Source organism: Ricinus communis, chromosome 1 (assembly GCF_019578655.1).
Source record: "Ricinus communis isolate WT05 ecotype wild-type chromosome 1, ASM1957865v1, whole genome shotgun sequence".
NCBI lineage: Eukaryota > Viridiplantae > Streptophyta > Magnoliopsida > Malpighiales > Euphorbiaceae > Ricinus > Ricinus communis.
In genome coordinates this window covers 1,527,269-1,541,546 of record NC_063256.1, presented here as the reverse complement: position 1 = coordinate 1,541,546, position 14,278 = coordinate 1,527,269, and the positions used below count along the sequence as shown (strand labels likewise).

General features: G+C 37.0%; 4 protein-coding genes and 1 non-coding gene across 8 annotated transcripts; 4 read left to right on the top strand and 1 right to left on the bottom strand.

The window, feature by feature from the left end:
- Positions 1–24: 24 nt before the first annotated feature.
- Positions 25–106, top strand: TRNAS-UGA. The gene has a single exon. It is a non-coding gene; the product is annotated as a tRNA-Ser (tRNA).
- Positions 107–1,272: 1,166 nt separating this feature from the next.
- Positions 1,273–3,752, top strand: LOC8258504. Its single transcript, XM_015728458.3, has 3 exons — positions 1,273–2,221; positions 2,625–2,715; positions 2,810–3,752. Exons 1-3 carry the CDS (start codon positions 1,478–1,480, stop codon positions 3,325–3,327), a joined length of 1,353 nt encoding a protein of 450 aa, XP_015583944.2. The 5' UTR covers positions 1,273–1,477; the 3' UTR covers positions 3,328–3,752.
- A 1,766-nt stretch (positions 3,753–5,518) lies between these two features.
- On the top strand, positions 5,519–8,157 carry LOC8258503 (UDP-galactose/UDP-glucose transporter 4). The gene is made up of 7 exons (XM_002511739.4): positions 5,519–6,094; positions 6,317–6,345; positions 6,439–6,640; positions 6,743–6,985; positions 7,083–7,184; positions 7,279–7,386; positions 7,757–8,157. Exons 1-7 carry the CDS (start codon positions 5,969–5,971, stop codon positions 7,997–7,999), a joined length of 1,053 nt encoding a protein of 350 aa, XP_002511785.2. The 5' UTR covers positions 5,519–5,968; the 3' UTR covers positions 8,000–8,157.
- A 91-nt stretch (positions 8,158–8,248) lies between these two features.
- LOC8258501 (vacuolar iron transporter homolog 2.1) lies at positions 8,249–9,495 on the top strand. The gene is made up of 3 exons (XM_002511737.4): positions 8,249–8,596; positions 8,690–8,901; positions 8,998–9,495. The coding sequence occupies exons 1-3, from the start codon at positions 8,392–8,394 to the stop codon at positions 9,397–9,399; spliced, it is 819 nt and encodes a 272-aa protein (XP_002511783.3). The 5' UTR covers positions 8,249–8,391; the 3' UTR covers positions 9,400–9,495.
- On the bottom strand, positions 9,420–14,197 carry LOC8258500. Of its 4 annotated transcripts, none has more exons than XM_048370490.1 (16): positions 14,039–14,196; positions 13,863–13,953; positions 13,592–13,766; positions 13,403–13,508; positions 12,919–13,001; positions 12,660–12,686; positions 12,379–12,545; positions 12,157–12,270; positions 11,824–11,904; positions 11,620–11,684; positions 11,327–11,383; positions 10,976–11,047; positions 10,573–10,821; positions 10,280–10,395; positions 10,080–10,184; positions 9,420–9,891 (listed from the first exon to the last, which is right to left on the bottom strand). In XM_048370490.1, the coding sequence occupies exons 1-16, from the start codon at positions 14,087–14,089 to the stop codon at positions 9,735–9,737; spliced, it is 1,716 nt and encodes a 571-aa protein (XP_048226447.1). In that variant the 5' UTR covers positions 14,090–14,196; the 3' UTR covers positions 9,420–9,734. The 4 variants fall into 4 exon arrangements, 2 of the variants coding, with proteins under 2 accessions (XP_048226447.1, XP_048226448.1); XM_048370491.1 differs by having other exon boundaries at positions 9,420–9,888; XR_007214545.1 differs by having other exon boundaries at positions 9,846–9,888; positions 10,280–10,388; positions 14,039–14,197.
- Positions 14,198–14,278: the final 81 nt, after the last annotated feature.

Genomic DNA, 14,278 nt, shown 5'->3' with positions numbered 1-14,278 from the left:
TAAAGAGAGACATAACCATAACTTGTCGATATGTCCGAGTGGTTAAGGAGACAGACTTGAAATCTGTTGGGCTTCGCCCGCGCAGGTTCGAACCCTGCTGTCGACGTTTTAGTTTCCCTTTTGCATTTTTCCAGAATTATTAGTTAAATCTTGCTGATTCTCATATATGTTTCTTATATTTTAATCCCTAAAATTTGCTGTCAATCTTAAATCCGGCATCGTCGCGAGTTCCATAAAGAATTTCTAACAAATAGATGGCTGGCTGGCTGGCATGACCACAGGCAAATACTTATTCTTAGCAGCAAGTAATGGAAATAGTCTCACACTCTCGCTAGAGATATATCGAGCAGGGAGTAGACTCGACCAAGCTGTAACCAAAAAAACTTCGGATCCTTCTCTGATAGGGTCCACATATCCCACAACTTAGATCCTGGCACGTGCTGGTAGCTAATAGAAAATGGCCACATGTGCACCCTCCAGATGACTTAGCTCGCTAGTAGCACAAAACAGTCTTGTCATGTACTTGTACTAAAACAAGTTGCCCACTAGGCCATGCTTACACCCCTGTACGTTGGTCCGCCTCAATTCAGTAAAACTAAGAAGCGGAACAGTTCACCACAGCATATATTAGTATGTAGTTTCTGCTGGTATTGATTAGAATGCTGAAATCACGAGGGTGTGAACTGAAATCAGCATTAAAAATAACTCATATGGAGCATGATTTTTGTGGTAAATATCCATGGCGCAAGAGTATGACAAACACTGACCCATTGACTAGCAGAGAGACCTATTCCAAAAAATGGCTGGCTGGCTGGCTCACCCTTCGAGTTTAGGACCCACAATCGACAGACAACATTCAGTTAGTAAATCCCAGAAAGGGAAAATGATAGAGATCACGAGATCGCTCAAGCTAGTGTGCTCCCAGTTGCCACCATGTGATTCAATCTTACAGAACCAGATACTGTATGTATGTAAGGCAACTCCTAATGACAGTTTAAAACCATATATTGGACCTGATCTCTTTCCAGGATATCCTATCACAATGAATTATTGTGTCAAAGACATACGTACCCTTGAACTACAATCTAAATATAAAGACCTCAAATATCTCTTGGAACAATTATTTATTTATTTTATTCATAACCTAAACCTGCTTGTTTAACATGCATGCATATTCGTCCTTTTAAAAAATAAAAATTTAAAAATGAAATAGAAGCATCCGGGCTTCTGCACCTCCTTTGTCATTTTTCTCACTTAAGCTAATTATTTAAACTAACTAGCGACTTTCATAGCTTCTTCACTTGCATTGCAGGAGCTTCTCACCTGGAGATCCCCAACTAGAACTTACCTCCCTCTTTCTTCTCCTTCGATTCCCTTTAATTTATAAACCCCTCTTGATCCCCTTACTCTTCCCTTTCCACTGCTACTTCACTCGCTCTACACTCTCCCTTAATCTCTTGTTTTCTTGAACAAAATTATGGGTTGTTCAAACGATGATTCTTTCTTGAATAAAGTTTTCGAACCAAGAAAGCAATTTCCTTTAGAGCACAGACCTCGAATGCTCAAAGATTTCCTCACTGAAGATTCATATGCATCCTCCTCTACCGGCTTCAAATCATTTCCAAGAAAGCCAATCAACTCTTCTTCTTCTACGATTACAACCCTCTGTGATGATCCTAATAACAAAAGCTCGCTTATTAGAACTGGACATCGATCAGAAACAGCCTCATCACCGGCCATCTCTCCATTTCAGGCCATGATCATCGCCGTCAAGAAAATTCACTTTATCACCGCTGTTAAATCTCCATCAATTCTACCCAGAAGCCTTTTGAGGCGGCTGTCGTCTAAAAAGAGCACATACAGAGGAAGTCATGAAAACAAAAAAGGAGCTGAAACCAAAGTTACAGTCACCATTAAAGATATTATACGGTGGAAATCATTTCGAGATATAGTCGAAGAGAAATCTCAGTCGTCAGATTTGCCATCATCCTCACCACATCACTACACCACTACAACAACAACAACAGTCTCTACCGCCAGTAGTCCATGCAGCAGGAGCAGTAACGGGTCGAGCTGGTGCGACAGTGATTTTACTGCGGAATATTTACCATGCTGGCACGGTGAATCTGAAAAATTCTGCGAAAACGAGGAGGTTAAAGTGGGTAAAAAACATTTACCACGTGTCGGCGAGAAGTTAATGGAGGCGGCGACCATAGACAAGGTTAGAGAGTTAAATTAGTGCATCGTATCTTTATAATATATTTTGTGTCTGCTGGTGAGGGTCCGTAGATGTCGTGAAGTGGGGTAGTTTATTACTATAGGAAGCGGTGATAGTGTGTCGTTTAGTGAGATTTGGTTGACCTTGTCTGTGTTGTACGGTACCTCTGGAGATGGTCAGAAGCATATACTAGGAGCCTAGCCAGTTTATCATAACTCTCCAACCAGTAGTCTGATCACATTAGCTTTATACTTATTTAGAGAATTGTTTATTACTAATAACACTTTCAATGTCACTAGTAATTAACACTAATTAGGGACAAACATATGTGTCCTTGCTTCATCCTTTAATTAATTATTTCTTTTTGTTCATATTCAAATTAATCTAATTCGATGAAAATCAACAGATAGAGGAGAGGCAACAGAATAGCCCAGTTTCAGTGATTAACATTGAATTTGAGGAAGATGATGATGATGAAGAATCGAAGTCATTTCAGAGTATGTATCAATTATGTTAATCATTGTAGCTAGTTGAGAGAGTATAATCAACACTGAACTAAAAATTCTTGAATTTATCCGTATCAATTGACAGGGTCAAAACGAAAGCTTATGCAAAAGATCCGTCGGTATGAGAGTCGGGGTAGACTTGACACTATCAACCTTGAGAATTGGATGTCAATGGAGGAAAGTACCAGCTCTGGAGAAGATGAGGAAGAAGAAGAAACAGAAACGAATGGTAGAATCGATGAAGAAGTAGAAGAAAAAGCAAGGCAATTATTGAATCATGTTAAAGAGACAAGTTCACTTGGAGAGTACCGCAAAGAGAATGTGGAAAGGGTAGTGTTAGATTTCTTTAGAGATGAATTATGTAGAAAGAGATATGGAAATGGGAGTAGAACTGATGAGATGTTGAGGAGAGTAAAATGCTGGATAGATGGGGAACAGAGCACATGGACTGGATGGGAGAAAAAAGAGGCCTGTGTTAGAGATATGGAAACAGAGGGAAAATGGAGCAAGTTTGAGGAGGAGCAACAAGAATTGGTTTCGGCTATTGAGAATGGGATGATGGGTTTTTTGGTCGATGAGCTACTGATTGATCTCATCTCTTGATCCCTATTCAACTGGCTATTATTAGAATGTCAAATGGGCCGGCCCATCTTCTAGAAACCAAATTACAACTGTACTTGGGCTGGTTGATCTATTCTTATGAAAGAAAAACAAACCACACATGTTAGGGCAGCAAGCAAAGGTGTACACATTACTAGTCTGGTAGTAGTGCATCAATGTAATGAAACCAGACCAATAGCCATAGGCTAATGAGGAGAGTTGAAGTGATGAACTTGATGTCACATGTTGATTTTCTAGACTTTGGATGAGCCAGTATGGGACACCCTGAAAGGCATTATTCATGCCATGCCCATTTTCTTCTGTGGTCTGTAATTAGATTTTTGCCTGTGCTAAAAGTGTCTACAAAGAGAAATAAACCGGTAATTCTTAGGAAAATAGTAAATTTTGTGAATTACCACATTGATAAATTTTGCATCAGGTTATCCAATTGCCCTCTTCCATTCAACGACTGCATATCTTAGGCTGTAATTTGGCAAGGAAAAGTATGCACTTTTACAGGTCCGAACTCACCAACTCCTCTCTCCAGCTTATGCGAGGGAGTAGGGATATATTGGCATGTGTGATGCACATGCATATTTTCGTTGCGTTTTTTCTATAATATTATAGAAGAATATGAACTTAAGATTTCCATCCGAACTGCATAAAATTTTTTCATTATTCTAAAAATCTGACAATATTTTTAATACCTCATTTGTAAGCGCAATAAATACAGCAGAAAAATCATGATTCCAAATTGTGTCATTAGTTTGGGAAGGGAAGTATCAGAACCTATTTGCATAGTGTGAGACAGATTGAGATGGGCATGAATTGTGCTATACTATACTGAACCCTAGACTAGAAACAATGGTGGCAGCATTGAAATGTTGGACATTTTGAGGGTGGGTGCGCTTAACTCCCATCTAACACTTTTCAGCCCTTCCATTCCATAAATATATAAATTCATTCATGGTTAATTATTTACAGTCATGGAGAAGCTTTTAGTCAATATGAGATTTATTATCCTTTTATTTTTTTTTCTTTAAGAAGAATCAAGAAGAGATACTTTAATTAAAGCATAATTTAAGACATTTGAAAGTGACAAAACGTTGACTCAGTCTTTCACCCTAATTTTGTTTTAACTTTGTAAGTTACAAGTATGTGCTATTTACCCATATTCGGTTTATTTGAATTGATCTTCTTTTTATTTGTTGAAGATGTCTGGTTGCAGTCTTGAGAAAAACCATGGGCCAGAAAGGGTGGGTAGCTAGAATTTATAGCAGTGGTGCTAAATAGTATCCCTTCCATAAATAAAGAAGCTGCAAATTCAGAGCCATGTGAAAAGCTTCTGCTATGTTTGGGTTCCAATGCCATGATGCTATTGCCAAATGGCACCAATGCAGTTCCCAAGTCCAGCTTCCAAAAACCCATCACCTGGAAAACGTTGCATGCCGGTTTATATAATTGCATTTTGCCATTAGCCCTTGACACTTGAGAGAAGCGGAAAAACCTTTTCTATTAGCCTCCAATCTGTTCCAGCTTTTCAATTACATTATGCTTTCTCTGCCTTTTCTTTTCTTTTCTGGCTCAGAATATCTCGAGAGAGGCACTCCTAATCATTTGTTTTCTTTCTAATTTCACACCATTTCTCTTTTATTTTATTTCAATTTATTTTTCTTTGCTTATTTATATTGAATTCATAAGCACTATTTCAAAGACAGTTGTGAAATAAATAAATAATTAACATAATTTATGAATTTCTTTTTCTAATGAAATTATAAAACTTGATAGTATTTATTTTATACATTCTACCTTTACCATAATGAAGACTTATAATTATGATATGTTCATAATATTTATACACTTAGATGGAGAAGCAACCATATTATGAATTAAAAAGTTAAAAATAAAATGCTGAATCATTTACATTTGAAGAATGGAAATTTAGCATAATACACCTTTAAACGGACAAGTTTTTTAGATTAAATATACAAAACTTTTCGGAAAAGGTGGAGAATATGACTTATAATAAACTGCTCAATATTTAAAATTGTCATATGCTGCCAAAAGAGAAAATATATAATTTTTAAGAAAAGAAAAACCTGTTCTGCGAACTGAAAGGCTCATTATTGAACATTATAGTTTTCCAATTTAGTTGAGAGTTTCTTCATTTCAGAAAAGCTTTACCCAAATCCTAATTCATGATATTGTTAAAAAAGAAAATCCTATTTTATGATAAATGCAAATCTAGTAAGAAAGCCTTTATTTCATCAAAAATTAAACCAACCAAAATAAGAAAATCCATTAAATCATCCACAACTCCCCAACTTCATCAGACGGTGCCTAACAAATCAATAAAAAAGATACAAGAAAACCATGCGTACGCAGTTCTCTCTGAATCTTGAACTGCAGTATATTTCCTTTTCTGTTGTAAAATCTTACTGATTACGAGAGAATAGAGCAAAAGAATGCAATATAACCAGAGTGAAGCCAATTCTAAAGGGGTCGTTTCCAAGTCAACATGCAAACTTGTCAATGACCAAGTTGGAATTTTCGCAGTTAAATTAAAACCATTTCTTGACTTGATCAAGTATTTATAGTTCTTGATCAAGAAGGGGCAGAGAAAGGAAGAAAGAAAAGAAAAGAAATGAAGAACGAAGAGAAAGGCCGGTCTTTGTTTGGGATTTCACTATCTGATAGACCCAGATGGCAACAGTTCCTTATTTGCTCTTCTGGGTTCTTCTTTGGCTACCTTGTGAATGGCATCTGTGAGGTATATTTACTTCCTCTCTGTTTTCTCTTTACTCTGTTTCCCCTTTTCTCCCTTCATTGATTACTTTCTGTTTGGTTTATGGGAAAGTAAATGGAATTGGCAGAAAAGAAAAGAAAAAATTCAAACTTGATTATTTTAGGATTCTTCTGTTTCCTTTTCTTGACTTTGCATGTTTGATTTTCAGTTGATAAGCATATCTAATTTTAATTATTTGAATTTCAGGAATACGTATATAACAGGCTTCAGTTTAGGTAAGTTTTTCTTTGATAGCGTTTTGATATGGGGACTTTGTTAAGAACATATTGCTTGTTTGAGATGGTATTAATGGGTGTTTATTGTTACAGCTATGGCTGGTACTTCACATTTGTTCAAATCTTTGTGTACATATTCCTGATTTACCTTCAAGGCTTTACGCCTGCACAAATGGTGAACCCATGGAAGACTTATGTCAAGCTCTCTGCTGTTCTTATGGGTTCTCATGGACTCACCAAAGGGTCTTTAGCTTTTCTTAATTACCCTGCACAAATCATGTTTAAATCCACCAAGGTGATTAAGTAACAAATCCCATGATCATTTATTTATTTAGAAATCATTTATAGAAACAAATTGAATGGTCAGTCTAATAGTATTATTGTTGCCTTAGTGCAGGTTCTGCCAGTAATGGTAATGGGTGCCTTTATTCCAGGACTGAGAAGGAGATACCCAGTTCATGAATATGTATCAGCGCTACTTTTAGTAGTTGGGTTGATTCTTTTCACCTTGGCAGATGCTAAAACTTCCCCTAATTTCCATACCATTGGGGTTGTGATGATATCTGGTGCTTTAATCATGGATGCCTTTCTTGGTAATTTACAAGAAGCTATCTTTACTATCAATCCTGAAACTACACAGGTAAGTTCTGCACATTCTTTTCTGCTTCTGATTTTGCATGTGAAAAAAGGAACTGCAATGATTCTTGTTTTTGTTTTTGTTTTTTTCTCTTTTACAGATGGAGATGCTGTTTTGTTCAAGTGTAGTGGGTCTACCTTTCTTGATTCCTCCAATGATTTTGACAGGAGAGTTGTTCAGAGCTTGGAATTCATGTTCTCAGGTAACAAATTAAATTAGAACGATTAGTTTGGTTTTCTTGCTTTCTTTTTATATATATATTATTATTAAGATGCATTATTTGCCGTTTGGTGCAGCATCCATATGTATATGGTGTATTGATCTTTGAAGCCATGGCCACATTTGTTGGCCAAGTTTCTGTCCTTTCCCTCATTGCCCTTTTTGGCGCTGCCACCACAGCCATGGTACGCTCCTCTCACGATCTTTACTCTAGTTTCATTAATTTATTTTTATGCCAGGTTTTTAAATGCCACATTTATGCCATGTTTGGTAGGCCGTCCTTCATTACCTTGTTTCCATGAGAGGAAAAAAAAAAGAACTTGATATAATGCCTCATTACATAATCAATTACACCTCATTGAATGTAATGCTCATTACATAACAAAAGGTGTAATTATGATTACCTTTTTTTCTCTTAATATTCTTCACTTCAGAAAGAAAATGTTTACCCTATTGTATTAATGTAAGAGGAAATTAATAGATAATGGCTCTCTGCAAAAGAAAAAAAAAAAACAGTAAATGTAGAATAAATTTTGCTCTCGAATTGGATCACAGGTGACGACGGCAAGGAAGGCGGTAACCTTGCTGCTATCATATATGATATTCACGAAGCCATTGACAGAACAGCACGGGACTGGTCTTCTATTGATAGCCATGGGGATTACATTGAAACTCCTGCCTGATAACAACCCTCATAAGAGGAACTCCTCTAACTCATCCAAGACCAAGATTCATAAATCTTCATCTACTGATCAACAAGGGACTGCTAATTCTCAAGAAGAGAAGACCCTCTTATGAGGATTATTGTTGTCGTCACAAATTTATTTCCTTTTGCCTATTTCGTCGCTTGTTTACGTAAAATAGGGGAAAGTAATAGCAATTGGTTGTATCTTTCTACACTAATGTAATCCAACTTGTCTTCTTTATTTATTTATTTATTTGTATTTGCTTGCTAATTTAAGAAAAGATTTTCTTTAAAAACGACAACGTACGAAGAGAAATGCACGTGTTTGAGTTGCAAACTTTGATTTTGACTGGAAAATGTAACTTCTGACCACGTGCCAAAGCAATAGCATGCGTGATGCCACGTAAACCCGGTCTTAACTTTCATTTCCATTGTTACTCGTCTCGTCAGTGGAATAGGCATAGCAGCAGAAGGGTAAGTTATTAAACAGTAAAAACGAGCAGTAATGGCTGACGAGATAACCGAAGAAGAAAATAATATTATAACCCGCTTGCTGAGGCAAGAAGAAGACGAAAAAAAAGACGAGGGAAAACCAAAAGAGCCATGGAAAGGAGGAGAGTTTGTGAAGAGCATGGTGTACGCAGGACTTGATGCCATTGTCACTTGTTTCTCTCTCATTTCTTCCATTTCAGCCTCCCAAAGATCTTCTGGTAACTAATTAATTAGGCACATACCAACTAACATGTTCTCCAATCATCACCATTAAACTCTGTTTATGCTTCTCTTCATGTTTATTCATGTAGTGGATGTGCTGGTGCTGGGATTCGCGAACTTGGTGGCAGATGGGATATCAATGGGGTTAGGAGATTTCATTTCAAGCAGCACTGAGAAGGATACGGCAGCCAAGGGAAGAGCAGTTACAGAATGGGAAGTCGCTAATCGTAGTAGGCCTTTGCAGCTAGCCTTATTGAGGAAATACCAGTCTCTTGGAATGGAAATCAACGATGCCTCCACCGTATGTATATATATATATATATATATACCCACTTCTTTATATGCATATAATTTAGTGCCTTTCACATTTGCCACATTTGCCATGTGTTGATGCAAGGTGGTGGAGATATTTTCCAAGTACAAAGACATTCTAGTAGACGAGAAAATGGCAGCACATGTTGGAACATTACCTACTACTCCAGCAGAGAAGCCATGGAAGAATGCTCTTGTAACCTTCCTGGCCTTCCTGGTGTTCGGCAGCTTGCCTCTCCTCTCTTTCATTGTCCTTATTCCTTTTACGAACAGTGACCAGGTGAAGTTCACTGGTGCCTGTGCCTTGGCTGCCGCAGCCCTAGTTCTACTTGGAATATCAAAGGCCAAGATTGCTGGTCAAAGTTATGTTCCCTCTGTGGTCATCACCCTAACCAACGGTGCCATTGCTGCTACTGCAGCTTATTCTCTTGGATGGACGCTTAGGAATGTCGCCCACCTAGAAGACACCGGAAATGCTGGCAGTTAGTTTTTAATTTCGCTTCTATGTAAGAAGAGGTGAAATTTTGGATAACGTGTATATATAGTTTGTAAACTAACGTAAACATGCCTGTCTTTTCCTTCAGTGCATGGGAATCATAAAAATATCCACATCCGGGCATAAATTCCTTAAAACAGATCATATCTGTAACCAGATAGAAAAAACGGGGAAGAAGGAAATAACATCATGATAAAATATCATCACTATCTAACAAATTTTGGAGTTCTCGCTTTAACTGAAGAATATGATTCTGCTTATTGAAATGAGGTCCGCCGGAGGCAAAGATTCCAGTGGTTGAAGTTTCAATTAAATGAAAAGTTCATTCAGCTTCCTCCACTCAAAGATAATTGCAAGGCATGCTCAGCTTCCTTGAGGAATAATCTTGTGAGCTCCTTTTGCCCTCTCCTATACACGATACTAGCTCGTCTGTTTCTACTCATCAACTGGAGTTGGGTTGCGCTACTTGACTCAGGGTTGCTGCTGCAATTAATGCACAAGGAAAAAAGGCGCAGCTAAGATTCAATCACGATGAAGTTTTTTTATCTTAATGCCAGTTATCACAAAAATTCAATCACCATGCATTGTACATCCAAAAAGAACGAGCAGTTTAGCGTGATTTATTGTGAAAACGAGATGAGCACCAATATGATAAAGTGAAAGTCTGTCACCTCAGATTATTATCACACACTCCTAGGTCTTCTGGGCTTTCGGCCTTTTCGAGCAGTTCAGAATCGCAGTCCTCTGTTCCAGAACCCTCTTCAAGATTCAACAACCTTGCATGGAGAAAAATTTGGCGAAACGTGATACATAGGACGTCTTAAGATGCATACGTTTTACTTTTGATACTACTAGAATCTACAGTGATTACTTGGTTTGAAGTAGATCAACAAGCAATTGCAGGGCTCCGGAATCCCCACAGGCCTCCCATACAGCTGCTCTAACTTCTGAATCTGTTGGTTGCCTCTCCCCTTCAGACCCTATAAGCTTCAAAACAGAACCCAAAGTTTCAATTGCTGGGAAGAGCTGAAGATCATATTGGGTGTCTAATGCAGGCTGTTTTCTAATGCTAAGACATGCCCAGATGTTATGTTGTCGAAGTATAACAAAACCATGCTGTTCTACATGGTTGAAAAGGAAAATGCCATGAAATAAGAACTGTACCTCTTCAAGCAACGAAGAAACTTTATATAGTTCATCTTCCTGCATAGCTAAAGTCCTCAATGAAGTTAAAAAATCCTCTGGAAACACCAGCTTATTTACATAAGAGGGCGTTTCACGCTGACCGCTCCAACTGAAGTTGCCAAATTGATCTGTTTTGCACTTAAAATTGCTGTCATTTTTTGAGGTTCCTACTGGAAAAAACCCATGGTCCAGCAAGCCTTTCGGTAAAAGACACCGCATTTCAGCTTTCTGTGAACAAACCAATTTAATCAAACAAAGCTTATTTTCCTTTTAGGGGATGGGGTGTAAGGGCAGAACTGCAAAACAATTCTGTGAATAAAGAACGTGGAGAGTTTCAGTTTCCGTTAAAAAAAAAAATTTACTGAGTCGCAGAAAAGCTGACCTGTGCTTCCAAAAGCTGCATTTTGGAGTCTGAAAAGGGAACATTCTGAATTGCTTCTACAGGATAATTGACCTGTATACATATCACGAGTAAGCACCCGGTCCTTGATTAGCTAATACAATCCATTGGCTGGCAATCAAATGAAAAATAAGGTTACAAGAGATCAAATGGAAAAACGTGAAATCAGTTTCAATAACCCAGACGATAGGAAAAAAAAAAAAAAAAAAATACTTCCTTTATATGAGTGCAGTTAAATATATGAAAAAGATAGTTCCATGGTTAAAAGAAACTTTGTTGGCAAGAGGCACAAATGAAAAGTGCATGATTTGTGAATTTCACACAGAAATTTACCATGAGATAGTCATCTGTATTATTGTCAATGACAAACCCGTACAGGTATAGTAACTCCTACATCAAAATAGATCGTAATTACTGGAGGTAGATGTAAAGCATTACAGCTGCTATTGTAAAACCACTGCAGTAAATATAAGCACTAAGCGTTAAGCACCTATAAGAAAGCCAACATGCACTAGGAGAATAAGACAGTAGTGTACAGGAATATAAAGCTAGGGCACATTCTGGGAAAAGAAAAAGATTGATTGAATCCGTAATTAAAGTAAAAGCTCAGTGCCAGAAGAAAGTACCTCATTGCCTTTATTTCCATAACTAATGAAAATCTCTTTCTCTGTCTTGATAGGAGTTTGTTCAGCTTTCGAATTGGGATAACCAAGATGTCATTGAGAAGAACATAAAATCAGTGCAATCAGCAACAGTGACTGCTAAAACTTCATAAACTTTATATACAACACTTACATACAAGCAAATCATTAAATCAGAAAGAAAGATACCAGAAAGAAGGTACATGGAGGAGGGAACACCAGTAACCAAGCCAGTTCCATCAACCTCCCATGTTGCTGCCGCCTTCAGATCTAGAGAGCCGCATTTGCAATAAAGACGAAGAAACTTATTAAACCTTAAATTTCAAACTATTATTTCACAAGTATAAGGACAGTGAAGTAAATAATTTCAACTCTAAAAGACAGTCCTCAGTAATCTCATGGAAACTAAAAAAAATGGAAACAGCACTCTACCAACATTAATTAAATATTGAGAACTTTAGGCACAAAATAGAACAACCAATATGGAGGTGGTCTACTCATTTTACTGAAACAAAGGCATACCATGATTGCAAAAATCTATGCCAGGAACAAGACCCTCTACCCAGACAGTCTCCCCTTGACTTGATGTGCAAGTTGCTATATTGTCTTGGCTGTCAATGCTATGAACCTTGAAACCTGACATAAGGAGGGTTAAATTTCAGTTTGATATATATTAGAAAAATCCATCACTTGCAAGAACTGAATCAGAGAAATATGCCCACAGAAAGAAAGCAATAGACTCACTTCTTTCATCCTTCTCATTAATCAAGTCTCCAGCAGAATTATCATTATAGGATAGCTCTGAGTCGATTGTTGAACAGTGATTTTCTTGATCTTCTTCCACTTGTGGAAATACATAAGAATGTGGAAGGGGAATGTTCAGAGCACGGCTCCAAAATAAAGAATTTGCCCTAGTATGATTCAAAGGGTGTAAGACTGACCGAAAGAAGTAGAAGCACCTTGAATCCACTTAAATCAATGAAATAACAAAATCAAACAAAAAAAGGAGTGAGAAGAGATTTTACCAAAGAAAATCTTCAAAGGACACCTCACTGGAAAAAGAAGAAATAAAAAGAAAAATAAGCTCTGTACCCACAAAATATTATCCTTCTTAACTCATGTACATGAGATTCATTAACTACAGTGAAACTATTGGTGAAAAAAATGCATTGCTATCAATTAATTTTGTGCCCCATGATAATCCAATTATGCTAAACAAGGAAGCCATTACTTTTCAGATTTTACATATAGAAAGACAGAGAGAGAAATAAATTTGACACCTACCTTTCTGAATCCCCATCTAGAGTTAGAAGTTTCTTCATCAAGCCCTTTACTTTGTCATCGTAGAGCGACAGCAACTTTTTCTTCTGTAAGATAAACTTGTCTTTGGTCACATATGCTGTGCAGTTAAGTTCAACAGCCCAATCAATTACCCATAATACACATACCACCATCAATCATACGGAAGTATTAAGTCAAAGCTATGTATAAAGAGCATTTATTTCTAACAACAAAAAGTGGAGTCAGAAGAGATCCGTATATATCTAGTTTCAGCATGAAACCAATAATGTACTTTGTTTTAGTTGTATAAAGCGCCCAACTTGCTTCAACACTGTATAATTGTTGCAAGCCAAACCCAATTTCAAAGAAATAAACATTACATTATCGTAAAGTACATGTTAGGATTTATGATACAGACAATTCAGCTATACAGTGTTTTTCAGGGCAGAGACATAAATCCAAGAAAACATTTATGATTATTGATTACCTGCAATTCAGTTGCCCGATATAAAGTTGTCCCCTTTAGCTCCAATAGTTCATCATCAGTAAACCATAGTGGATTTCCAAAAGTTGTAGGAAGCATATCAAGGTACCTGATGTAGTTCATCAACCAAATCAAAATCAATATCATCCATCAATAAATACACAAAATTCAAGGTATGCAGTAGATACATACGGTTTCCAAGAAGAGTTCTTCCGAAGTCGCTCCAACATTAGAAATAAAATGATCAAGAACCTATCATCCACTTCTCCTTCTTCAAACATAGCTCTACATTCAGGTCCAATAAGAGGATCTTGCAAAACCCTCATTGGAGTTATCGCTAAATCCAGTGGCACAACAAGCAAAATCCCTACAATTTTCCCAAATTTGTCATAAAACATAGCTTATAATAGGCTAAATCCAACAAAAGAAACAATCAAACTAAGAAAGTTTAAAACTTCATTACCATCAGAGGCATCATTTGACGAGGAAATACCAAAACCTTTGTTTGGACCACAGTACTTGATGTTGCAACCTCGTAGCTCAACTTTATTAGCCTGAATTTAAAATACTCAAAAAAAAAATGTCAGAAGAAATGTACAAGAGAAGTGCAGAATATGATGAACTATAGAAAAACTAAACCTCAAGCCATTGTAGGAATTTTTGGAGTTTTAGTTCTTCCGCGCCTGACATTATTATGCTAGCTGTGGAGTTGATTGATTGAACTCTCTAATGTCCTTTAATAGGAGAAGCTGTTAAAACCTGGTTTCATTAGGGTTTTAAATTTTAAAACAGATTGAAAATTGAATGGAGAACAATTTTAATGTTTATAAATACGCTGTCGTTTAAGAAAAAGAGATATTCAAATTCTCTCGGACAATA

What these genes read in the sequence shown, in the direction of transcription:
- LOC8258504 (XM_015728458.3), top strand. Translation starts at nt 1,478, where the DNA reads ATGGGTTGTTCAAACGATGATTCTTTCTTGAATAAAGTTTTCGAACCA. An exon ending in AGGCGGCGACCATAGACAAG is followed by an intron (nt 2,222 to 2,624) that starts GTTAGAGAGTTA and finishes GAAAATCAACAG; the next exon opens with ATAGAGGAGAGGCAACAGAA. An exon ending in AGAATCGAAGTCATTTCAGA is followed by an intron (nt 2,716 to 2,809) that starts GTATGTATCAAT and finishes ATCAATTGACAG; the next exon opens with GGTCAAAACGAAAGCTTATG.
- LOC8258500 (XM_048370490.1), bottom strand. Translation starts at nt 14,089, where the DNA reads ATGTCAGGCGCGGAAGAACTAAAACTCCAAAAATTCCTACAATGGCTT. An exon ending in AAGAACTCTTCTTGGAAACC is followed by an intron (nt 13,509 to 13,591) that starts GTATGTATCTAC and finishes GAACTACATCAG; the next exon opens with GTACCTTGATATGCTTCCTA. An exon ending in TCCTTTGAAGATTTTCTTTG is followed by an intron (nt 12,546 to 12,659) that starts GTAAAATCTCTT and finishes GAATCATACTAG; the next exon opens with GGCAAATTCTTTATTTTGGA.
- LOC8258503 (XM_002511739.4), top strand. Translation starts at nt 5,969, where the DNA reads ATGAAGAACGAAGAGAAAGGCCGGTCTTTGTTTGGGATTTCACTATCT. An exon ending in TCATGTTTAAATCCACCAAG is followed by an intron (nt 6,641 to 6,742) that starts GTGATTAAGTAA and finishes GCCTTAGTGCAG; the next exon opens with GTTCTGCCAGTAATGGTAAT. An exon ending in GCGCTGCCACCACAGCCATG is followed by an intron (nt 7,387 to 7,756) that starts GTACGCTCCTCT and finishes ATTGGATCACAG; the next exon opens with GTGACGACGGCAAGGAAGGC.
- LOC8258501 (XM_002511737.4), top strand. Translation starts at nt 8,392, where the DNA reads ATGGCTGACGAGATAACCGAAGAAGAAAATAATATTATAACCCGCTTG. An exon ending in AGCCTCCCAAAGATCTTCTG is followed by an intron (nt 8,597 to 8,689) that starts GTAACTAATTAA and finishes TTATTCATGTAG; the next exon opens with TGGATGTGCTGGTGCTGGGA. An exon ending in AAATCAACGATGCCTCCACC is followed by an intron (nt 8,902 to 8,997) that starts GTATGTATATAT and finishes TGTTGATGCAAG; the next exon opens with GTGGTGGAGATATTTTCCAA.